The sequence below is a fragment of the Lontra canadensis genome, unplaced genomic scaffold, assembly GCF_010015895.1.
Source record: "Lontra canadensis isolate GAN:19392208 unplaced genomic scaffold, GSC_riverotter_1.0 scaffold39, whole genome shotgun sequence".
Classification (NCBI taxonomy): domain Eukaryota; kingdom Metazoa; phylum Chordata; class Mammalia; order Carnivora; family Mustelidae; genus Lontra; species Lontra canadensis.
The window spans coordinates 15,589,132-15,614,118 of record NW_022631033.1 but is presented as its reverse complement, the minus strand read 5'-3'; the positions used below and the strand labels follow the sequence as shown (position 1 = coordinate 15,614,118).

Here is a 24,987-nt window from a genome sequence, read left to right as displayed (position 1 = left end):
GGCCGCAGGTGTTTATTGTGACGCGTTGCCTCGGGCACGGGAGAACTCGTTTCTAAGTACGCTACGGAAGGATACGTGGAGAGTGCGAAACACGCGTAAACACTTTAGAGTATGGGTAGAATGAGAAAGAATCAACCAATAGAATTTAGGGGGGAAAGACTTCCGCTCCTCCGCTCCAATATCCATCCGCGAGAAGCCGTGGTAAGGTCCGCCCCGTGACGTTGCTGCGGGGCATGTTGGGAGTTGTAGTTAGTCTTCCCAGGCTCCGCCCCTGGAAACGCCACTTCCGGGCTAGCGTGCAGAGCCCTCGCGCGGACGTCAGCGCCCCTGTCAGAGCCACGTAGCGGACATGGTGAGTACGTGCAGTAGACCCCTGCGTTTCCCTTCAGACTTTCGTAGCTTCCGTGGGTCCAAGCCCTTGAAAGGAGCTGCCCTGGCAGGACCCACGGTAGCAGCTGCGAGCTCGGTGGTCTGGGCCTCCTTTCTCTCGGTCTGTCCCTGCTAGAGCCTGAAGGAAACTGTCCCGCAGAGCCTAGACTATCCCAGCTCAGCCACTGTAAGGACCTTCGCACCCCGCGCCTCCTCCTTGTGGAATCATGTTGAGAACGAGGGATTATTTGGCGTCTTGAAGGCGTCTTGAAGGTATCGGACCTGGGAAAGATAGGAGTCACTTTCTTCAGATACTCTATTCCCTGAACCCCCCGGTTCCCTCCCAGTCTTTCGGCCAGGTCTTCCAAGCCTTTTCCTGGATGTGGTGGTCTTCAAGGATGCTTTTCTTTACATCCTGCGTTTCCTCCCAAGTTATATATCCAGTTTTTAGAAATGTATTCCGAGCTCTAGATCTTTATCTACTAATTGTACCTTCACCTGGATAACTCATATGTATTTCACACTCAGCAAATTCAAAACTGTTTCCACCTCCCCTCATCCCACACCCGCTCTTCCAAATATCCGCGGATCAGGAAATCCACCGTGTTGTGCATGCCAGAAACCTGAAAATCATCCTTGTCGTCTTCCCCTTCTCAACCCCTGAACATCTGATCAATAATCAGATCCTGTGCATGCTACTTCTGCATGGCTGTCAATTGTCATTCACGCCACTCCTACCATCCCTGTCCTTGCCCTCGTCAGATCTCAACTGATCTGTGGTAGTCTTTTAAGTGTTCTTCCAAGTGGATTTCACCAGCCTGTGCCCCTGCTTGCAGTGGGTTCTCCGACCTCCACCCTCAACTTTCCTTTCTAGTTGTTAATACTCGTACCTACTTGCCCTTCTCATCTCAGCCTTAAATGTCATTTCTTCAGAGAGGATCTCAGTTCAGAAGCCTAGGGAGGTTGTGGTCTTTTCACTTGAGATCTCTTGTGAAATCATCACAACAACCCTATGAAATAACGGATTTTTCCTATTTTACAGAAGAGTACAGAAGTACTGAGCGATTAGTTACATTGTGCAAATCATGCAGCGTTAAATATGCTCTTGCCTTTTTCACTTTTGCCTTCAGTATTTTTCATTGTCATTAAATATTTTGTGTTCAAATGGCAACTGTAGAACACTTCCTAGAGCAGTTCCTCAAATGGTTGCCTAATATTTATATGGTAGTGTTGTTCTTTATTTAACTGACTTCTTACTGGTTTAGGTGGTTTCCTTTTTTTTTTTTTTTTTTTTTTTTGCTATGATGAGAACAGTATGGGAAGTGCACAACATTGAAGTTAAATTTTTGCTGAACTTTGATTATTTCCTTAGAACAAATTTCCAGAAGTAGAATTGACTCTCATTTGTATGAAGATGTATTTGTTTTGTTTTACAACGGAATTTTGGTTCTGTTTGTCTTAGGTGATTTCAGAGACTATGGATATACTCTTCAGAATAAGAGGAGGCCTTGATCTAGCTTTTCAGCTAGCTACTGCTAATGGTAAGTCTGACCAAAAAAACTTCTTTTTTATTATAAATTGATGATGAAATATACTGGGATCCTCTTCATTTTGCAAATGAAACTGAGTGAGAGAGAGGATAAACTCAAATCGGGTGGTTAGTGAGTTCTATAAATTGGATTTAAACTTGGGCACTATGTTCCAGCACCACTGCTTGCCTGTGAGGCTTCTCTGTGCAAATTAGAAAAAAATGTCCCCTTTCTTAAAAAAGAAACTTCACTGCCCAGTGGCAGACTGTTGTCACAATAAATATAAATATCCACAATGAGCACAGTGTAAACGAGACATGCAGATTTGAACATTGCAGACTTGCACCTATACATAACCCTGAGTCTCCAGAGCCTACACTCTTAAAAATTATGTTGTTCTTTAATGGTATAAGCATTCTGTGGGAGAAATATCACCAGAGTTTGTATCAGGCAAATTCTAGGATGTCTTCCCATTTCTGACTTGGGCTAAGGCCACAAACAGAGGTAAAGGATATCAGGGGAGGGAGATGAGTTGTGTTTGAAAGGTGTTTCATTTGAGATGCCAGAGTCTATCAAGTGCAGATTCAGATAATTTGAATCTGAAATTTAGGGGAGGGTGGGTGGTCAGGACTGGAGAGAAAGAATATCTCTGAAGGATGATCATTAACACCATGATAAGAAATAAAATCATTCAGGAAAAGTGTGATCAGTGGATCAGAAACCACAGAGAAGTTCAGAAAGATAAGAAATGGAAAGGTCACTAGCTGGCCATCATTTCCTGGCCCCACGGAAATAGGAAGAGAGAGAATGCAGAATGTTCTTTCTGACTCATCCTTTCATGCTAAAAAAAATTGCTCTCAATCTTAGTCCATTCGAATCCCCACTCCCAAATTAATGAAAGTAACTTTGGGGATAAACAGAAGATAATCCAGGAATTGTGTTTGTCTTTTGTAGTGTAGCTGAAAATCTTTAAATTTGGCCTTCTGAAACATATCAAGATGTCTTAAATCTCTCTTGTTAATAAGTAATCTTTTCTCTATCACAACCCCAAGGTATTTATTTAAGATATCAGGGTGATAGTTAAATAAATGTTTTAATCACAAGGTTAAATAGGTTTAGGATTTAAGAATATAAAGTTTAAATAAGTATTTGTGTATTGTCTTTAAATATATCTTCTTGAACCATGAAAATGTTTTACATAATCCAAAGATTATAGTAAATTAAAAAGAAATCCCTGAAATTGAAGTTAGAAAAAGTTTCAGGTTAATGACACATTACACAGAAAAAACTTTGACTTTAGAATACACTACTCTTAGTGGGACAGAGTCCAAAGATAAAAAGAACTTCAAAGAAATTTGAATTTCATTCAACAGTATTACTGCTCTAAGTTATGTGGTATTTTGAAAATAATTGGTATCCTCATATATTAGTGGTGAAATAACTGTTTGGAAAATAATTTGGCAGTTTCTCAAAAGGTTAAACATAGACTTGCCCTGTGACCCAGCAATTCTACTCTAAGTGATCACCTAAGAGAGATATGTGCACACAATAATTTGCACACAAATGTTCGTAGCATTATTCATGATAACCAGAAAGCAGAGAGACAGTCCACTTGTGTATCAGCTTATGAATGGATAAACAAAGAGTATTGTGTCCATTCAAGGATATTATTATTGAGCCATAAAAAGAAATAAAGTACTGATTTATACTACAATATGAATGAGTCTTGAAAGTACTAGACAGGATGAAAGGTAGACATGAAAGGACACATAACGTGTGATTCCATTTATAGGATGTTTCCAGAATAGGCGAATCTATATAGACAGAAAGTAGATTAGTGGTTGCTATGGATCAGTGTTTAAGAGGAATGGGAAATGAGTGCTGATAAGTATAGGGTTCTTTTGGGGTGATGACAGTGTTCTGGAAATAGTGATGGTTATAAACCTTGTCATCTTCTAAAAGCAAGTGAATTGTGTGCATTAAAAGGATGAATTTTATGGTCTGTGAATTTAATCTCAATTTATCAAAAAGAAAGGCATAAATTTTCTTTTTATATGTTCAATTATTGAATCTAGAGAATAGTTATTTGGGGGTCAATTTCCTATATTGTACTTTTGTGTGTTTGGAATGATTCATGTTGAAAAGTTTAAGATTTTTCTTCTTAACCTCTATTTATATTCTTTTAATTTAGAAATATTTATCAAGAAAGCAATAAAACATGTGCTGAGTGACCTGTCAACCAAGCTTTCTTCAAATGCCCTTGTGTTCAGAATTTGCCACAGTTCAGTATATATATGGCCTAATAGTGACGTAAACACCATTCCAGGAGAACTGAGTGATAGCTCTGCTTGTAAGAACATAATGCACTTTATTCAGTGAGTATGTTTGAAAATTGCTAGAAATGTTTTCAAAACGTCATTTCATATTGTAAACATCTTTGTGTATTAAACGTCTAGCTTTGAACAGGAAGAAGATATAAAACGAAAATTTATGAGAAAGAAAGACAAGAAGTTATCAGACATGGTAAGCAAGTTTATAATCCTTGAATTTGGACCAGAGTGATGAGATCTTAGAGGTTATTTAATGCAACTCTCTTATTTTTTACAGATCAGATTGTTGAGGTCCAGAAAGAGTAAATGACTCGTCAGAGGTTATATCTCTGTTCTACATGTTTAAGTTTTTGTTCCATAGTCATACATATCCTAATACGTACATTTTGGGGGATGCTTTCTGTGCTCCCACAAAAATACACAGCTCGAGTATGTTTGCAAATTACTTAAAACTAAATAAAAATGAACCACTCTAAAACATGACAGAGACACATGGTGCTGTGAGATAGTAAATAATAAATGATTTACCTTTCTTCACATTGTTCTTAGTTCTGGTGCTTTTTGAACCAATGTTATTGAGGACCAGCCATTTGCCACAAAGTTGGCAAGTACTGGAGATAAACAATGGAGCTACTTCAAGGGAGGAAGTTTTATGAAGTTAATATGACTACAGTGTTTTTCTAGGCTGTTATGGGAAAATAGGGTGGACATGAGGTTGGAGAGCTAGGCGGAGGCCACTTCAGAAGAAGCAGAACTAAGCCAGCAGCTATGGTAATGGAGAGGAGGGAAGGGATCCAAGAGATATTTAGGGGATAAAATGGATGACACTTGGAAATGAATTGGAAATGGAATGACCATTTTCTTTCTTGGGTTAAGATGGGCAATGGGGAAGATATGAGGTTGGTTTTGGTCACATGGTTTGAGACACCAGTGAGACAACCACATGAGCTGTTACAGAACATACTGTGGGCTGTAGATCAGGTGATTTGAGAATTGCGTGTAGCTGGAGCTTGACATTTTGAGGAGTACGGGTCGATTATTTCCTCAGATAGGATTTGTTTTAGGCTTCCTCATGACTAGATTGAGGTGGTGCACTGTTGATAGGAATACACCTGAAGTAATGTCCTGTCCTCCTCAGCACATCGTATTGAAGAGGCATGTGCTATCAGTTGGCCTCTAGTATTGGTGATGTTAACTCTGATCCCTTACTTCCCATTGTTGTCTGCTCATTTTCTTCTCTGTGAGGGCACTGTTTTTTCCCTTGTAAGTAGTAAGTATCTCATAGTAAGATACCTTGAGGCTATCTTATTCCTCACCAAAGTTTTACCCACCACTTTCAGTGTCAACCAATAATTTTTGTCTGAATCCAACAATAACCTGATGGTTGCAAAGTGATTTTGCTATCATTTCCTTTTATACTTCTTAGATGATATTGTACCATAAGGAGAGCTTTGTTTTTCCCTATTTATTTATTACGTGCATGGAATCATGGGTTCCTATTTTATGCAATGAGTTAGAATCTTTGGATGCTCGCATTTTCCAAGATTTGGCCAATGAACGCTTCTTCAGGCTTGCTCCAATGTCCTTTTGACACTGTATTTTTGAGTACTTCCTACTTCTTCCACAAGATGTTCTAGGCACATTATGTACTGTCCCGGTTCCAGCTCAGGGATCAGGCATTTCTCTAAGGAGCACGCACACATATGCATACGTACCATACATGTATAATAAATATACACAGAGACACACACACACACACCACAATACGTTTCTATTTATCTATGTAAATCATATTTATATTTCCAGTTCTACTTCTGCCTCACTGAACTCATAACTTTTTGCCCCTGAGAAACTTGGCTTCTAGTATACTCAATATTTTGCCAGATTTGTTCAAAACAGAAAACATTCAAACAAAGTACTTTCAGAGTTGTTATTCCATACCACTGTAAAAATCAAACCTACTAACGGAGTTCGGTATCTGTTTATAATTCTCTGTGTCTTTAGGCCAGGGGCTTATAGTTCTAATGTATGCTTAAAAGTTCCTTTGGTGTGTGGTTATTGTATCTTGTTCATTGGATTTTTTTTCACTCTAAGTCTGTACAGAAGTAGAATAATGTATGAATCCTGGAGAACTTGTACCAGCTTTAATACTTATAAACACACGCACACATACACACACGTGCACACACACGAATGTTTAAAAAACATGTTTATCAACAAATGGTCAGTCTGATTTCACATTCATCCCCACTCCCTCTCCACCTCTCTTCAAATTATTTTGGAGCAGAGGAGATTTTTTTTTTAAGATTTGTGCTTTTAAACAGTTTACTATAATACAGCTTTGTATGGCCCTTAAAAAGTCACTTGCCCTTTATACTTAACGTTCAGTATGCTATAAGTTGACTATTACTGTTTCTCTTTATAGCATCGAATAGTAAACATAGATCTTATGCTGGAAATGTCAACCTCTTTGGGAGCTGTCACCCCCATCATTGAAAGAGAAAGCGGAGGACACCACTACGTTAGTATGACTTTACCTGTTGATGTAGTTCTGTCTGTTGCTCCAGAAGAAACATGGGGAAAGTAAGTATTTTGTACTGCTACTGACACATTTATATAAGCCCTCCTCCCCAGAGTAATCAGAGCCCATTTTTAAATATCACGTAGATATATCCAGGATTATTGTTATTTTTACTATGATTTATTCCTTGTTTGTTATTAAACTGAGTCATCTAGTAATTAAATGTTTATTTAGAGGAAATAGGGTAGTGTGCAAAACCTATAAGGTTTTCCCATTACCTACACCGAGGAAATATACAGTATACTTAATTTTGCATAAAGTTAGACTTCATTTAATAATCCTAGTCCAGTGAAGTTTTTTTTACTGTATTTGGGATGTATTAACTCTCCATTCTAATTTATCATAGCCATTATAACTTTCGTTAATGTACTTGAATATTTCCCTCCACAGAGTTCGTAAACTTCTAGTTGATGCAATTCATAATCAACTAACTGACATGGAGAAATGTATTTTGAAGTATATGAAAGGAACATCTATTGTGGTCCCTGAACCACTGCACTTTTTATTGCCAGGGGAAAAAAATCTTGTAACAATTTCATATCCATCAGGAATTCCAGATGGTCAGCTGCAGGCCTATAGAAAGGTAATACCAAGGGGCGCCTGGGTGGCTCAGTCGGCTAAGCATCTGCCTTCAGCTTGGGTCATAATCCCAGCGTCCTGGGGTCAGGCTCCCTGCTCAGCGGGGAGCCTGCTTCTTCCTCTCCCTCTGCTACTTCCCCTGCTTGTGCTTTCTCTTCTCTGTCAAATAAATAAAATCTTTAAAAAAAAAAAAAGAAGGAAGGAAGGAAGAAAGGTAAAGCCAATACACTTATTCTTAGAAAAATTATGACATTCATTCACTTTATATTTACTTAAACATTTCAAATAAATGGAACTTATTTTGTGATTTAATATGAAAGTGGAATCAGACTACTATCTTCACGTGTTATATCTCCACTGTTAACACAGAACTTTTTTTAAAGTGTATTAATGAAAAAATATGCTAAACCATATGTAACACTTTGATTTCAGACACTCAGTGTAGTTCATATGTTCTGTGAAATTTTTCCATAATGAGATACAGAAATGAAAAGATGCTTACATGCCTTGAGCTGCTGCTGAGTGTTTATAAATAAATTCCTTTTCCCGTCCCTTGTTTTCAGATTTGTAGAAGAGACAAGATTACAGTTAGGGAAGGAAAGCTAGGATTTATGCTAATTCTAATTAGGATTTATAGTAATACTTTACACTCCCCCCTACCTCCCAGGGTTATTTGGGTTTTATTAGAGGCAGTTTGAAGAAAGCATGATCAGCATTCAAAGAACTGAAATTTATTAATGAATTGACTAGTTTTGGAGTGCGTATTTTTGATGTGTGGTCTTGCCTGGCGCCCATCCCACTGTACCACAGGAGCATCTCCCTCATCTGTCCCTGGGAGGAGGCAGAGTGCTGTGACCCTCTGCTAAGTCTGTAAGTGCTGGCGGACTTGACCTGCAGAGGCACCAGATGATCCCACTCCAGCTGCGAGAGTACTAAGGAGACACGAGAAAGAAAATGTCAGACTTTACAAAGAAGGGTCACATTTTTATGCAGTTGGGAAAACTTTGCATTTTAAACATGTATGCGTATTTTAATTTTGATGCCATATTGGTTGGCTTCCTACCACCCATCTCTCCTCCAGAATTTAATCACCACCCCTTGTATTTGTTAAGTACTCTAAGCATGACTTTTCAGAATACTTTCACGTAATTCTATCCTTGTTAATTCTAATTTACTCATTTACAAGGCTGTTTCCAAACCAGACTTTAGCCTGGATGTATTTTAGCAGACTGTGTTATAATAAATAAGTAATTTGAAATTATGTTACTTCTCTCACTCTGACAAATTCCAGTCAACCCTTGAATAACACAGGTTTGAACTACAAGAGTCCGCTGGCCCACAGATTATTTTCAGTAAATACGACACAGCACTGTAAATGTACTTTCCCTTCTTTACTATTTTTGTAATAACATTTTCTTTTCTGTAGCTTACTATATTATAAGAATATAGTATATAATACATATACATGTATGTGGATTTTTGACAGTGTGAGGGCTCAGTGCCTCAAATCCGCACATTGTTCAAGGCTCAGCTGCATTTTCATTTTTTCTGTGATCCCTTCCAGTTTCTACGCATATCCCTGGAAAAACATACATAACTCTCCTTTGGGTTTAGTTTAAATCCCACCCTTTTCGACCTCTGTGAATTATATTATAAGGGTGTTTGATAACTTTTATAGCCAATATATATTTATTTTTGTTTTATGTCTTTAGATTGAGTTTGCTTACCAACGAGTAAGGAGTCTAAGTTATTTAACTTTTTTCTCTTCTTTTCTATTGATTCTGATTTCATTTAGGAATTACATGACCTCTTCAATCTGCCTCATGACAGACCGTATTTCAGAAGATCTAATGCTTATCACTTTCCAGATGAGCCATACAAAGATGGTTACATTAGAAATCCACATACTTATCTCAATCCACCTAACATAGAGACTGGTATGGTGAGTTTAATAATTATTTATGGAGTCAACTGATGATCAGTGTCAGTGGTGATTTTTTTGTGTGTATCCAGTAGAAGTTTTAAGGATTGATTCCGAATGTATGTCATCTCTAAAACAAAATTTACCACCCCTTTCTTTTAATAATCATTGCTTAAAATAGCAGTATTCACAATAGTCTGAAAAGGTCAGAAATAGATAGCATGTACCACAGTTTTCCTACTAAAATTCCATTCCCTGATTTATTTAAAGGCGTATCCCCATTTATTTTCACCCTGAGCCTGAGAAATCATGCCAAGTAAAGAGCGTGTTTACCCACAGCACGCCGCAGCCAAGTTTGGTAAGGCCCTGCAGCATTTTCTCTGCAGCAGGTACCTGGGTGCAATTGGCAGCTTCCCACCAACGGAAGCTCCAAGAAGTGTGGCTGGTGGGGCACGAGGAGCAGTTCCTTAAGGGTGCTTGTGGGCTGGGAAGAAAGGGTCCCATGGGCATCCCAGCCCAGGAGTTCTTGCACAGCCCGGCCTCTTAGCAGCCCTGTGACTGGCAGCCTCCTGTCTCAGGCCTCCGCTGCTTCCTTACTGGAATTTTTACTGCTTTCCAGGGGTATGCTTTGATCCGAAGTGGCCTGCTTTTACCCTGTCTTTTCTCATCCTGTTTCCTCATTGTTTCCAGTTGTTTCCTGCCATCCTTAAAGCAGCTCACCGCCCAGCTCATTTCAGCCCCATTCCCGCCCCCGACTGGCACCTCTCACACCCCAGTTCCCCTGAGAGGAAACCTAATTGTCCAGCATGTCCTGGCATTTATTCAGTATCTAATGCGTCTCTGTGCGCTTTGTAAGGAAATCCTACGAATGAAAAGTGAATCCATGATACAGCCTAGAGGACTGCGGGAGCTACTTCTAGTTCTGGCCGTCAGAGGGCGCTGGGGTCAGCAGTTCCGCCCACAGCAGCCATGGACAGCTGGGCTTCCCACGGAGAGACCCTGGCTGGGTGCTTACCCGGCCATGTGGACAGATGAGTCTCTAGTCATCCTGTCGATGATAAAAAATCATTTCATTTATTTTGCTTGTATGGGAGGAAATCCTGGGAGACCTCTTCCTGGTTAAAAACCTTGCTCTGTCACAGTCATAGTGTCACCATAGGCCATACAAAGTGTAGAGTCTCTAACAAACAACATAACTCTTGATGGTTTTCTAGATCATTGCATAAACGTCTTCTCTCAGACTATATTTGGGACTCCTCTAGATAAGGTGGGTGTACTGTGTCATATATTCATTTTTAAATTTTAATAGTTCCTTACAAAGTGCGTAGACATTCAAAACGTACCAAATAAATGTTGATTGATTTTTGACAGTGAAATGGGTTTATTATTTCTATTATGGAGATATAAGAAGCACTTCCATATTTTAAGACATTCAGTATATGATGTTTTATATGTACATATAACATATATATAAATTGTAAAGCACAGTAAGGAGATGAATACCAGAGAGCTCCCTACCCAACTTAAGAACTAGAACATTACCAGCCTATGTGTGTGTTCCTTCCTTTTCCACTCCTCTGCCTCCCCACAGCCTGAAGGGAACTCAGTGTATCCTGAGTTTTATTTGTATCCCTCACTTCCTTTTTTTTTAAATAGTTTCCCCACATAGGTGCATATTTCCTCAACACTTACAGTTTTGCTCATTTTGAGTTTTATAAAAAACTGGGTCATTTTATATTTGGTCTTCTACAACTCGCTCTGGCACTCACTAGTAAGTATCCAAGAGTTAGTCACAGTATTGTGTCGAACTGTGGTTCGACTTCTTTATTGCCATGTAACAAACTATGTATGGTTTGGTCCAGATATTTTGTTATTCAGCCAATCCTGATAGGAAAGTTGCTGTACCTATTTCTTGTTATATATGTGCAATAGCCGTCAACATTTTGCTTCATTTTACCTTCTCTCCCCGCTCCCCCCAACCCAGGCCATTTCAGAGAAAGCCACGGAGAGCCTGGTATTTACCCCTAAACACTATAGCACAAATCTCCAAATAGTAATAGATTTGCATTCATGGGATTAACCTACTTTGGTTATGATTCATTATTACTTTTTGTTCTCTGCTGGATTTCATTTGCTAACATTTTTAAGATTTTTGCATCTGTTCATGAATAAGATTGGCTTCTGAATTTCCTCACATTGTTATTTTTTTTTCCTGTCAATAATATACTGGCTCATTAAAAGAGTTGGGTAGCATTCCCTTTCTTTTTTTTTTTTTTTTTTAATTTTCTAGAGGAGTTTTTATAAGATTGGCATGATCTTTTTTGATCATTTAGTAAAAGTTACCTATAAAATAATCTGTGCTTAGCACTTTCTTTATGAGAACATTTTTAATAAATTTAATTTTATTAATGGTTATAGGACTTTTTTCATATTTCTAAGTTCTCTTTACCTAGGTTTTAGTTTCTCCCATAGTTGTAGTGATGGTTTGTTTTTTTTTTTCATTCTTTGTATCATTTTTATGCCTTCTTTAAAAAAACTTTTGGCTTTGCTGACCCCCTTTATTGTAAATTCTATATTCTGTTTCAATTTTTTGCTCTTAACTTTTTTTTGGCAGGGGGGAATCAATTTTATTTTTTTAACTTAATTTTATTTTTTTCAGTGTTCCAAGATTCATTGTTTATGTACCACACCCAGTGCTCCCTGCAATACATGCCCTTTTCACTTTCTCCTTCCTTTACTTTCTTTGATTAGTTGTTTTTGTTCTCACTTCTTAAGTTGGACATTTTGCATATTGTTTATCTTTTTTATTCTCTAAGTTTCTAAATTTCAAGCAAAGCACTGTTTTCACAGGTTTTAATTTCAAGTATTTTAGTTTTATTCAGTTCTAGGTGTCTTTACACCTCTTTTTTTAAAAAGATTTTATTTATTTATTTGACAGACAGAGATCACAAGTAGGCAGAGAGGCAGGCAGAGAGAGAGGAGGAAGCAGGTTCCCTGCCGAGCAGAGAGCCCGATGTGGGGCTCCATCCCAGGACCCTGGGATCATGACCTGAGCCGAAGGCAGAGGCTTTAACCCACTGAGCCACCTAGGCGCCCCTGATTCATCTTTAATCCATGTGTTATTTCAGAGTTTTTTTTAACATCCAACTATATTAGAATTTATTTATATATGTAGGTACGTATATATGTATTTTTACTGATTTCTGACTCCTTTGCATACTGATCAGAAACAATTTTTATGTGATAAAGATTCTGAAATTTACTGAGACACATTCATTTCCTGAGGATGCTATAGAAGCCACAAATTTGGTAGCTTGAAACTACAAAAATGTATTCTCTCAGTTGTGGAGGCCACAAGTCTGAAATCCCTATCACGAGGCTGAAATCAAGTGTCAGTGGGGCCAGGCGCCCTCCAAGGGCTTTGGGGAGAATCCCTCCTGTGCCTCTTCCAGCTGTGGTGGCTGCCAGCGCTCCTTGGCCACATCGCTCCCATCGGCCTCTGTGCTCATGTTGCTTCCTTCACTCCTCCTGCGTCAGCGTTCCCTCTCTGCTCTCTCACAAGGATACTTGTAGTAGTTGAGTTTCAGGCACACCTTGGTACAAGAAAATTGTACCTTGGTACAAGAAAAAAATTCTCCTATACATTAAGTTCCTTAATTTAATCACAACTTAAGAGCCCGCCTCCCCCCGCCTTTTTTTTTTGCCTTTTGATCCTATAACATAGTCTTCACAGGTTCCAGGGATGAGGAGATAGACGTCATTTGGGGGTCATTTTTTCCACCTACCACAATGTTCTCATTAAAAATTTTCTGCCTGTGCTTGAGAAGAAAATATACTAATTGTTGGATGAGGATTCTGTTTGTCCATGCCTCTTCTTACCTAATTTTTAAAAAAATATTACCAGTTTGTGGGGAAAAAAACACATGAGTATTCTTAACGTTATACTACAAGAAATAAGTTACATGATCTTGGCCTTTATTTAAGGATATTTAAATAGCATACCTGGGCTATAATCAATGGTGGCAGGTTTACAAGACTGGAGGAATATTCTTCATATGTCCCATTATATGGCCCCTTCAGTTATTTATTCCTCCCTTCATCATTTATTCAGTAAACATTTATTGACTATTAACTGTTTGCCTCACCCCCTGTAGAAGCTTGGGTCCAGAAATAAATAAGGCACAGTACCTGCCCTTATTAAACTCACATATTAGTGTGGTTAAGAAGAGATTTAAAAAGTAACAAGTAAGGTGTCAAGCAGTGCTTTGAAAAATAAAAAAATAAAGCAAGCTAGAGTGCCGGCCAGGGCAGGAGGTGGGTGGTGAGGGAGTAAAGCATGCCATTTCCAGGTTGGCTGATGATGGACGGTCTCTGATACTTGAGCAGAGACCTGAACGAAGTAAGAGTGCCGAGCTGCACATTATTTGGGTAGAATGTTCCAGGCAGAGCAAACCATAAGGCTCTGGCCTCAGATTGCCCCTGGAGGATCCGAACCTAAAGCAGAGGAAGCTACAGGGGAAAGTGGTACAAGATGACCTTGGAGAGGAGGCCAGGGAGCAAGATTTGCCAGGCCTAGAGCCCAGGGTAATGACTTTGGACAGTTGCTGAAAAGCCAGGAAAGTATAATGTTCAACTGTAGTTCTCTGAAGGCATTTTTGTAAGGAACTGAAGTAACAGTCTGGCTGTGAGAACAGTAAACTTGGCTTGGATGTCTGTGTAGAGAATGTGCCTCTATCTTAAGTTAGTATGTTACTCTGTTTCTTCTTTTTATACAGACTCATGTGGTCCAGGGCACCTATGGTTATCATCACTATATGCAGGATCGGGTGGATGACAATGGCTGGGGCTGTGCTTACCGATCTCTGCAGACGATCTGCTCTTGGTTCAAACACCAGGGCTACACAGAGAGATCCATTCCAACACACAGGGAGATTCAGCAGGTACGATTCTAATCAACTGTACATTTCATTAGCCCTTAATATGCCAGTAATAATGATTATTACCTCATGGTATAGACTTTTGAAGGGGGAAAAAAACCACACTGGTAATCAGGGAACAGGTCCTAAGTGTAGTTGTTTAATAGCTGTCTTGTGTATGGGTTTTTTGTGTTTTTAAATACACAAAGGCTCTAGTTGATGCCGGGGACAAACCAGCAACGTTTGTTGGATCACGGCAGTGGATTGGATCGATCGAGGTACAGCTCGTACTGAACCAGCTGATTGGTGTAACTTCAAAAATACTCTTTGTCAGGTGAGGACGCCTTAAGAAATTAGTGACATCATTTCAAAGCAAGTTTGTCATTTTATTAGAAAAGAGGAAAATTATATATTCTCCTTTCTCTTCCTCCACACTGTTTTTACCCTCTCCTCCACATTGCCTTACTGCTTTACAAATCTTTTTTTAAACTCTACATTTTTTGGCTATTGAAGACTTTGAGTGGATGAGTAAACTTTGCGATACATATACTTGCATGGTGTTAATTTAGCCGAGAAAAGGAACACTTGGAAATATGTCAGCTGTGACTGAGTTACAGAAAATCAACTTTTTTATCAACTCTTTAAAATATCTTGAAGAGAGAAATTCAGATGTTGATCTATGACTGCCCTTTTTGTGTACCTCCTGCCCTTTTTCTTCTTAAAATGTCAGTAAACTAATAATGTGTCCAAATAATATATTGGTTTTTTCCCAATGCAGTTTAGCCATAATTCTAGCTTGAAAATATGAGCAAATATCAGGTCATGATTGCAGGGTCCTGGGATCGAGTGCTGGGTCAGGCTCCACCCTGGGAAATTCTCTCACTCAGTCTCTCTCTTTAAATACATAAATCTCAAAAAAGTAATAATAAATAAATAAACCTTTAAAAAATAAAAATAAAATATGAGCTAATATTAAATAAGAGGTTATTCCTTATCAGTGAACTTCTGTTTTGAATATTTTTTCTATTACAGTAACCTCAATAGATACATTACCCTCTTTTGTCCATGTGCTTATGTCCCAGAATGTCTGATTTCACAGCTGCAGTTTAGACCACCTGTGGAAACCAGAGCTAACAAATAAATGATCAATTAAATAGTGAAGCACATGATGATTGCAAAGGGAACGTTTTGGCACATCAAAACCTTACACGTTCCTTACTAAGCAAGAGCTTAGAATTAGCTACCAGCTGGGACCTCCAATCCAAAAAAGGATCTCCCTTCACCTGGCCAGCTTTCTCTCTTCTCCAAAGTACAAATTGTATAGGACATTGAAATATTCCCTAAAATAATAGGTCATACTTGAAAACATTTTGCAGTTTTCACTATGGCTTCACAGATCTTGTCTATTTTAGTCCATATCTCCTGTCACGTAGACAGGGCAGGGGTGATGGGTCCCAGTCTAAAGATGAGGAGGGAGACTGAGTTTGATGGTAAGAAGACAAGAACCCAGGACTTAAAACTCATTCTTCTGACATTAAATCCACCCATAAGAGCCCTGTGGTCATCAAGGTGACCACTTTCACTCTTCCCTTAAAAATCCTTCGTTACGCAGTTCCAGAAGCAAAGAAACAAGGTCTTAAGTGGCCTTAAATACTTTGAAAGGTTATGGTGCTTTTGGTTGCTCTCAAGTCAGTTACCTACCACTTAATGTTATTTAAATTTATCATGTTTTTTTTTTTCAATAACCAAAAAAGAAAACAAAACGGTAGAAAACACTGGCTCCCAAACTCCTTATTGGACCTGAGTGTGAGAAATCATTCATCTGATGGAAAATTCTTTCTTTCTAGCCAAGGTTGTGAAATGGCCTCTCGAGGACGGGAGCTGGCTAATCACTTCCAGACTGAAGGAACTCCAGTCATGATCGGTAAGATGTTTGGGACATCTTGGGCTCTTTGGGTAAAGAGAAGAATGTATAAAATTTATTGTTGATATAAATAATGTCACATAAAATCAGTCATTTTTAAACATTTGAAAATTAGCTTTTATACCGTACATACTGACTCTGGATATTTATTGTTCAATTTTCAAGGTGGGAGGAAAGTTATAAAAAAGATGTAATAGCCAGAAGTAAAGGCTGAAAAGAGAAGTGATATAACTGTTGAAGTATTTAAAGAATCAAGAACAGTATATAAAAGAGGCCATGGTCACTCAGTTAAGCCTAGTAAGTCATGGTGTGGTCTCTAATGCAGCTGGCTGTGTAGCATTACACGAATTGCTTCACCTCTCTGGGCTCTATTTGTAAAGAGGATTAGATGAGTTGATCTAAACCTTGATGATTCTGTGGAGAACAAGACTTGATCTGGGATGACAGAAGGCAAGTTAAGACTGGTATGTAAGATATGCAGGCAGACAGATTTCAGCAGAGTATCAGAAGGACCTGAATGGGTAGATGGGCTGTCCCTCTGGGGGGTACTCGGAACAGAGGCCGCATTGCCCATTTGCTGATAGAGGCCTCACAGCAACTGTGATCTTCCGTAGCCCCTTCTAGATCCAATTCCATGGTTATGGCAGTGGAATAGAAACCTGATATGGTTACAAATATGATTGCATCTTTTCTGATTTTAAAGGTAACAATTTTATCTTCTCAGAGTATACTTGACGTGATCTGTAATCTTTTATAATCTAGGCTAGCAATTTTAATGCCATGTCAGATTAACAGGCCAAATAATCTTTTTAAATTGAAATGGACTAGGGAGTTGAGATTAACATATGCCCTCTCATTTTTCTGATTTCCCTTGCTATAGGGGGAGGAGTTTTGGCCCACACAATACTAGGAGTGGCATGGAATGAGATTACAGGGCAGATAAAATTTCTGATTTTAGATCCACATTATACAGGCGCTGAAGATCTACAAGTTATTTTGGAAAAGGTAAGTACCTATTTAACACAGATTTAGATGCAAGGGAAAGAATCCAGATGCAAAGGACAGCAAACTGGCCATTAACAGAACTGCAGACCCAGGGCTGTGATGTACCCTCTCAGCAGGTATTGTAGGCCAGTGAGGACTGTCTGTCTGTCTGCAGAGGGGGGACAAGAGGGAACTAAAATGAATTGCAAAGAACAAAATTCCGGTTAGATTTATGAAGACTTTCCTAGTTATTAAACTTAATAATGGAATAAAGAGCTTAGAAATATATTCTTTTGGACATGATACAGCTTTGCATAAACAAATGTAATGAAATAGAGTGGATTAAATAACCTTTATAATTGTATTATTAACCAAAAATAAGCAGTATGTTGGACATTATGGAGGCTACTTCTAATTTATTTATATATAATTTATTCTCATTCTGTAAAGGATTTGAATTTGATATAAATGTTAGAATATTCGTTGATACTTACAGTACCAGTTAAAGGAGGTGTAAATTTAACTTAATGTATAGGCAACTAATTCTCACATATGAAAACTCAATCTAAAACTTTAGAAGGCAAGGATAGTAAGACATAATTAACTTGAATTTAAGCTTCTGTATTCTTTGCTAAATATATTAAAATTACAAAGAAGGCATACCACCTTTTCAGCCACAAACCCATAAATATATCCTACTGTTACTCACTACCCTTCATTTTTCTCATATTGTCACTTAAGTCAACATCATTAATACCTTATAAAAAGCTTTCTCTGAACTTTGAAGTTGTAGTTTAATTAGGTCATTTTTTTAAAAGCCCAGTTGGAAAGTCACTGGTGAGTCACTTTCAGAAGTTAAACAGAACGTAACTGCATGAAGTTACCAAAGCCCTGGGAATGAGGGGTTTAGTAGTCAGGAGCTTAGTGTGTGTGTAGCTGAATTCTTTTATAACCCAGTTTAGTAAAATATTTTGCCAGTGATAAGACTATAAATACAACAGGAGATAAATGTGTCCTGCTTTTATCCTTCAAGGCATTTGGACTTGTAAATCTGAAACGTTTCCTGCTGCACACCAAAGTGGGAGCAGTGCTTCCTCCTTCCACAGCCAAGTGTTGGCGCACTCGGCATGACGTGTGTGTGTGTGTGTGTGTGTGTGTGTGTGTGTGTCTGTGCTGCCCACTGCTTGGAGCAGTAGGGGTATTAAAAAAGGTCTTTAAGGAGCTCTTAGTCGAGAGTAGAAGAAAAAAGAGATCCAAAAACTATTCCCAACAAAAAAAAAATACGGTTATCTAACGTAGAGTTTGCAAGGCTGATCCATTAGAGGGGTCCCTTAGAGCCGGTGGAAGGACCGCGGGCCACGTTCCCAGAACCACAGCGGTTCCGACAGGATCCAAGCGTGCGCAGGGGTGTGGCTGGAGGGATAGGCAGGGGTGAAACTGAGCCGGGCAGAGCAGCAGAGCATTCAGTTTTCATCTTAGAGGCAGTGAGAAGCGGTCATTATTTTAATTAGAAGTATGATACAGATAATAAAGTTACTTCTTTCTGGCTGGTTTGAGGAACTTTGCAGTAGATGGAATTGTCTAGATAGGCTTTCCCGAAGCAGTTGAATAAGGCGTTGTCCCTGATTACTTTCTCTGAGGCTCCTGCTGTTCTTTTTTGCTGACTAGATTTCTGTAGAATTTTCAATTATAGAAAACCCTCTGCCCTTTTAGCACGTGTAAGGAGCCCTGAAGCCAAGGCCTGACCTTGTGAGAGTCAACACTACTCTCACTCGAGAATAGAGAGCAGGGTCTTAGAGTCTGGGCTGCTGTAACAGAACACCATCGCCCAGTTGGCTTATGAACAACAGAAATGGGTTCCTCGCCTTTCTGAAGGTGGCGAAATGCGAGACGCCCGCAGGTTAGGTCTGGCGAGCCCAGCTTACCAGCTCACAGCAGCAGTCTCTTCACGGGGTCTGCAGCGTGGAAGGCATGGGGGACCTTTCTGGGGCCTCCTTAATGAAGCACTAACCCCATGCATGAGTTCCACTCTCAACCTACTCACCTCCCGGAGGCCCCACCTCCACATACCGGCACCTTGGGAACATGAGTTTTGGAAGGACACAAACATTCAGCCTAGCAAGGACTGTAGGGAAAGTTCTGCCTCTGCCTGACCTCCCTTCACCCTCCTGTGGGACCTTCCTGTTTGAAGTTCCCAGACTAGTCACCTCAAAGAAAAAGACCATACTCCCCTGTCTACCCCCATCAGTTTCTGGTTTGGGCACCCTCTCTACCCACTTGTCTTTACAATGATTTGAGTCTGGTTACCTGGAAAAGGCTGAAAAGATGAAAACAGAGTAAAAGCCTTTATTCATCATTAAGAAAACAGATTTTAGGACATTAAATTTTAGAAAAGGTTTGGCTAAAAAAGGTTATTTACATAAAGAAACAGTTCTCAAAGACAAAAAAAAAGATTTTTTTTGCAGTTACCTGGGAGTGGGAAAATAGGATGGAGGATTTTTTTTTTTTTTACTTTCATTGAACTTTTAGAATGTAGATCTAATTTTTGCAGTCCAAGAAAGAAAAATGCAAACATTAAAGAGTTCCTCTAAACCCTCCAACCTCCACACCAAAAAATAGAGCTAAGACACTATTTTCTGTAGAAACCATGAGCTTTAGCCCTAGGTCACTGCCAGGATACAGAGCAGCAGCTTCCGAGTTAGGCTAAGGAATGAGACCACACTACTTGTCACACACCCAGTGGTATTTATTTTAAGAGTTCTAGCTGGCCAACTCCTGAGTATTTTGCCAGCAAAGCGTTTCATTTCAGAATGATGTCACTCAGACTAGTCATTAGCTGGGTCTTTAAGAAAATAGATCAATGGCCCTAGACGAAATTTGATGTACTTTTGGATTCACAGATTTTGTCCAAAAGTAATTTTCTCTGCTGGGGAAAATAATGGAAAAGAATGGAAAGTGGAAGCGTAATAGCCTGAGGACAGTGAAGGGCAATTCAAGAGGCCGGCAGATTTCTCCCTGCCACTTTCCTTGTAGCTAAGAAGCACAGCCTGGTCCCTAAGACGGCCTTCAGTGGCCTACCAAGAAAAAACAGATCGCCAATTCTCCTATCACCTGCTGCTGACTGCCAGAATTATAAAACTTAGACTCAATAAAAATGTGATTATTTGGAGTAACAGTTACCATAAGGGAACTTTATCTTTTCTATGATTAACTACTGTAGAATTTAATTTTTTTTTAACTCTATCTGAAATGGACACAAGTATGTTACTTTTCTGTGCTTTATAGGAGTTCAGATCTTTGAGTTTTGTAAGTTAGAGTCGTATTCCGGGATTCAGCTGACAGAACCGGACTGTAAAATGTTACAACTTTGATCATGTAATCCTATCATTTAGTAAAAGGTTTTCCTTTCCCTTCTCCCAAATCTAGGGCTGGTGTGGATGGAAGGGCCCAGACTTTTGGAACAAAGATGCTTATTATAATTTATGTCTTCCTCAGCGACCAAATATTTTTTAAAATATCTTGGACTCGAAGACTGTAGTAAAGTTGTATTATAAATTTGTTAATAAAGACTAAGTTTAACTTCAAATAAAATCCTGGGTGTGGTCTGATGGTTTAAACTACAATTTTAAAAAAATAAAAAATAAACTACAATTTTTTTCAAAGGCTGTTAGATACTACACAAACAGAAGTTTATTCTTTAGACATTCTTCTTTAGTAACTTAAAAGACAAGGCAGGCACAACCGAAATATTACAGGCATGTAAAAACATGTATTCTGAACTGTTATCTTCACTTAGAAGAAAGTTTTCCTCCTTCTTAGAAGGAGCTGAGATACACACCAGGTGAGCCAAAAGCCATAGCTTGTAGCTGAGCAGTAGATCTGCACGGAGTGAAGGCCTTCTTCAAACCTTTCAGAACCAACGTGAATCTGTGGTTAAACATAGTGACATTAGAAACTTTTTAAAAAAGGTTTTCTCCCCAGCCTTCCATCATGCAGGGTGATTTCTGGGCTCCAGAATCTAGCAGTAGTTACTATAACCAGTATTAACATGTGTTCACAAAAAGAAAAAGACACACTAGAAATAAGACTGCCAAGACTGAAATAATTAACTGTGCCGAATAAGCAATCCCTGAGGGAGGAGGAAAACAGAACTGAGTTACTCACCAACACTTCCTTTTTCCAGTCGTATTTTCTACACTTCCGAAGCTTCGTTTCTGTCTGAGCACTGGAACACAATCATCTCTATCGGATCGGTCACTTGATTTTATTGTCTGCATACATTTAATTGTTGTAAGAAATTTGGCACATTCTAGAAATCCATAGGCCCAAGCAAGATCTTCAGCTGTCTGTCCATTCTTATTACATAAACTGAATTTAAGACAAAAACTGAGTTACATAAAAACTGACAACTGTTTAGCCTTTTTCATATATCCTTTTACAAAAGAGCTTTGGGTTCATACAAATCTTGGTTTCAGAACAGGAGTGGTAAAGGAATCAGAGAAATTCCAATATTCCCTGCTACTGCATCCTGAGTGGCTAGCAGAGTTCAGCACACAGTGGACCTTCCATTTTTGAGTGAATGAAAGTGTTCTGTGCTCCATATAGTAAGTAATACTCCAAGGAAGTCAATGAGAACTTTTATTGAAGGGATTATCCCAAACCAAAACTAAGATGTAATGTTGTCACAACAGATGAACAGAATTGCACCTCTGCTAAGGACCCATTTTTTTACTTAAATTTAATAGTATTCGGTATCATTAACAGCCTAAGTTAACATTTAAATGATAATCTAAATTGTCAATTAGGCAAGCATCGTTTTTAAAAGCACATGTAATTAAGCTTCAAGGATCTGATTAGCTCAATCCAAGAAAATACGAAATTTTTGAAGTCACTGATTTTATACTCACTCAATTTGGGCATCCCTGGCTACAAGCAGGCTAAGGCATTCCAGACTTCCAACTTTTGCTGCCTTGTGTAGCGGAGCCTCTCCAAAGACATCCTTAAAGATAAGATAGCACATTTTAGTTTCTCCCAAAACCATTTCTGTGGAAGTTGGTAGGGAAAGTCAAATTACTGTTAAAGAGAACCGGTTAGAACTACATTGTACTAAATTTTTAAAATTTGTCTTTTTTTTTAAATAAAGTTCACCTGGTGTTCTATTAAGTACAAAGTTTTCATCAATAAAAACACAACTACCTACATTAAAATTTAGGTGTATAAAAGCAGAGTAGAATATTATAAAGGTAAAACAATTTAAATTCACCCTATTTTAATATTCAATGGGCGATGCAGACTACCATAAAACAGTTCTGTAGAAAACTGTAATAGTTGTGAGCTTGCCTCACAACTGTTATTTATTATTTTTTTTAAGCACAACTGTTATTTAAGTAATTTCTGTACTGAGACTTTTCATCTGGTAATGTAGCAACTGTTCCTTTTGAAATGAACTGCAGACCTGCGTGCGCTGCGCAGGATCCCAGCCAGGAGCCACAGAGTTGGCTGACTAGCCCTTGAAACGTGGCCAGACTAAACTGAAATGCGCTGTAAACGTAAAATACACGCCAGACTGAGATGTCTGAAAAGACAATGGAAAAATCTAAGTCCCGTTTTGTGTTGATTACATATTGAAATATTGAGGTCATTGGTGTTGAACCACAGAATTAACTTCACGTGTCATCTTATTAATGCGGCTCCTAGAAAATTTTACATTCCTTGAGTGCCTCACTTTATATTTCTATCAGACATCTCGCAATAGTCACATTTGTAACAAGTGAAAACAATATTCTGGCGTCTGCGAAACGTTTGTGTGGATCTTGGCGGGGGAGGGGGGCGGTCCACAGCAACAATCAGTAACCTAGTTACCTGCTGGTTGAGGTCAGCGCCAGTTTGCAGCTGCCACAGAAGCAAGCAAGCCAGGCCCCCACCTGCGGCCAAATGGACAGGCGACTGCTCGCAGGGATCCGGGGGTGCGTTGACCGAGGCCCCGGCCTCCAGCAGATGCTTCAGACTATCCACCTGCGGGAGGAGAACAGCAGCTCCAGCACCCCTCTTGCCTTTATCCCGCCCCGCGCTCTCCCGCTGTCGGAAATCTTACCCCACGCCCCAAATCTGACTCTGAAGGGGGTTGACTCGGCAGCGCTCAGTGGTCAGTCCCCCTCGCTAGTGCTCCCGAGCTGACACACACCCGGGGAAGCTAAGCCTGCAGGACGGAAGGCGCCCGCGTCTCACCTCTGGGTTGCAATCAAGCAACAGCATCTTCCGCCTACAGCCGAAGACAGGACGTCTGGGGAACGCAGAGCGGCGGGCCAGGCGCCGCGGACTGGCAGGTAAGAGTGCGCAGCCTACCCGAGTGCGGGAGAACTTAGATTGCCGGGGCCAGGGGGCCGGCCTCTCGCCGCAGCGCCCCAGCCCCGGCCGCGCCCCAGGAGCCTCACCCCAGCTGCGGGGCGTTTCTCCTCCCTGCGGGAGCAGCACGTACACAAACACAGCCACGCGCCACCGCCAGGCCAGCTGGCGGGGAAGGCGCGGGTTCGCCCGCCGATTGGCCAGCCGGGAGGCGCCAGGTCCGCCCACCCCGGGGCGGGGCCCTAAAGAGCCCCCGCGGATTCTCAGTGCGCTTGCGCCGCCGGGAAGGCAGGGCGGCGGGACTCCCGCGGCAGCCATGAGGCTTGCTGCGTTTGGCACGTCTCACACTAGCGTGCCCAGCCCTTTGGTCCCTATGGAGAAGCAGGAGTCGCGGGCGAGGGTTCTCGTTTCTGCGAGCACGCACGTAACCAGGAAACGAGAGAATTCTGGCAACCACCTCTGGAAGCCGCTGTGCGTGGTGCTGGCGCCGTGTCCTCCGCCCTCCAGCTCCGGAGGAAGGATGAGAGTTCCTTTGGCGTCACGTTCAAAATCTCACCCGCGCCCCCCGCTCTCCTCTGTCACCGACACCCTGGACTTTTAGGGAGGAGGGCGCGAGCTGCGGGGGCGGAGGGGCGGCTGAGGGAGCTGAGGTGATGGGTTTTACCACAGGGACTGCTTTGACACCCACCCCCCCAACCTAAACGATTTCTCAGACCCGGCCCTTTCGGTGACACCGCGCCCATACTGGGAAATCCGGTAAAAACCAGCCAACCATTGTCCTGGGTCCCCTCTTGGGGACAGGTTAAAGCACCCCTGGGCTCGTCGCCTGGGAAAGGGTTGAGAGCCCAGGCTGTTAACCTTGAGCTTGCATAAAGGACGAGGACGCTCAGCCCGAACCCTCACTGTGGCGACGGGGGGAGGGTGTTCAAGGAAAGTCGGAGGGACGCAGGCCAAGGACGTTTGTGACCCAAAAGGCTCTTCCCCGGCGGGGCCGCCGGTCCCTCGCTACCGCTCGGAGGGGAAAGCGGGGGAGGGGGCCGTGGCTCGGCGGGGCGGGGGGGCGGGGGGGGGGGGGGGGGGGGGCGGGTTCCTTCTGTCCGGCTCGAGGCCTTCCTTTCCGGGCGACTTGAGAAACAGACTTCCTGCCTTCAAGTTGTAGCCATCCCCACATCCATCGTCTCTTGACCGTCTTTACCTAAATGCGCTTTTCGGATGAGTCTTGCCAGAAACTAAAGCTGCAGCCGTATATTCATTTTCCTTAACATCCTCGGTGATTTCCTTCTTCCTGCTGATACCCGTGAGAGCAAACTGATGAGGAAACTTTATTCTTATGCTCTTGGAGCACGAGCTCAGTGAGCGGCCTTTGAGTTCTCATTTTGGTTGCCGCATCTCGTTTATTTTGTAATAAGAGCCATAAAATAATTTTACGATAATTTATTATACACTGACCCAAAGGGTAGTTTTCCACATTCATGTATATACCTGAACATAAGTGTGTGTGTGTGTGTG

General features: G+C 40.7%; 3 protein-coding genes across 12 annotated transcripts in view; 2 read left to right on the top strand and 1 right to left on the bottom strand.

Moving 5' to 3' along the window:
• Window positions 1-256: 256 nt before the first annotated feature.
• On the top strand, window positions 257-20,719 carry UFSP2 (UFM1 specific peptidase 2). Of its 3 annotated transcripts, none has more exons than XM_032869908.1 (12): window positions 257-352; window positions 1,832-1,910; window positions 4,090-4,273; window positions 4,355-4,421; window positions 6,654-6,811; window positions 7,200-7,392; window positions 9,184-9,330; window positions 14,085-14,249; window positions 14,435-14,559; window positions 16,073-16,149; window positions 17,030-17,154; window positions 20,560-20,719. In XM_032869908.1, the coding sequence occupies exons 1-12, from the start codon at window positions 350-352 to the stop codon at window positions 20,644-20,646; spliced, it is 1,410 nt and encodes a 469-aa protein (XP_032725799.1). In that variant the 5' UTR covers window positions 257-349; the 3' UTR covers window positions 20,647-20,719. The 3 variants fall into 3 exon arrangements, with proteins under 3 accessions (XP_032725799.1, XP_032725802.1, XP_032725801.1); XM_032869910.1 differs by lacking the exon at window positions 257-352 and adding an exon at window positions 1,126-1,148; XM_032869911.1 differs by lacking the exon at window positions 17,030-17,154.
• ANKRD37 (ankyrin repeat domain 37) lies at window positions 16,072-23,469 on the bottom strand. Of its 4 annotated transcripts, XR_004384083.1 has the most exons (6): window positions 23,362-23,469; window positions 22,996-23,148; window positions 22,041-22,132; window positions 21,298-21,501; window positions 20,972-21,060; window positions 16,088-16,175 (listed from the first exon to the last, which is right to left on the bottom strand). XR_004384083.1 is itself a non-coding variant. In XM_032869923.1 (5 exons), coding segments are annotated over exons 1-5 (477 nt in total). In that variant the 5' UTR covers window positions 23,389-23,469; the 3' UTR covers window positions 16,072-16,174. The 4 variants fall into 4 exon arrangements, 3 of the variants coding, with proteins under 3 accessions (XP_032725814.1, XP_032725813.1, XP_032725812.1); XM_032869923.1 differs by lacking the exon at window positions 20,972-21,060 and having other exon boundaries at window positions 16,072-16,175; XM_032869922.1 differs by lacking the exon at window positions 16,088-16,175 and having other exon boundaries at window positions 20,826-21,060.
• LRP2BP (LRP2 binding protein) overlaps window positions 23,398-24,987 on the top strand; it is a 38,112-nt gene continuing 36,522 nt past the window's right edge. For 3 of the 5 annotated variants that reach the window (XR_004384082.1, XM_032869916.1, XM_032869912.1), the window contains exon 1: window positions 23,398-23,459. The gene's annotated coding sequence lies outside the window, so the exon portion shown is untranslated. The remainder of the gene's footprint in view (window positions 23,460-24,987) is intronic. The other 2 variants (XM_032869918.1, XM_032869917.1) reach the window with 2 other exon arrangements.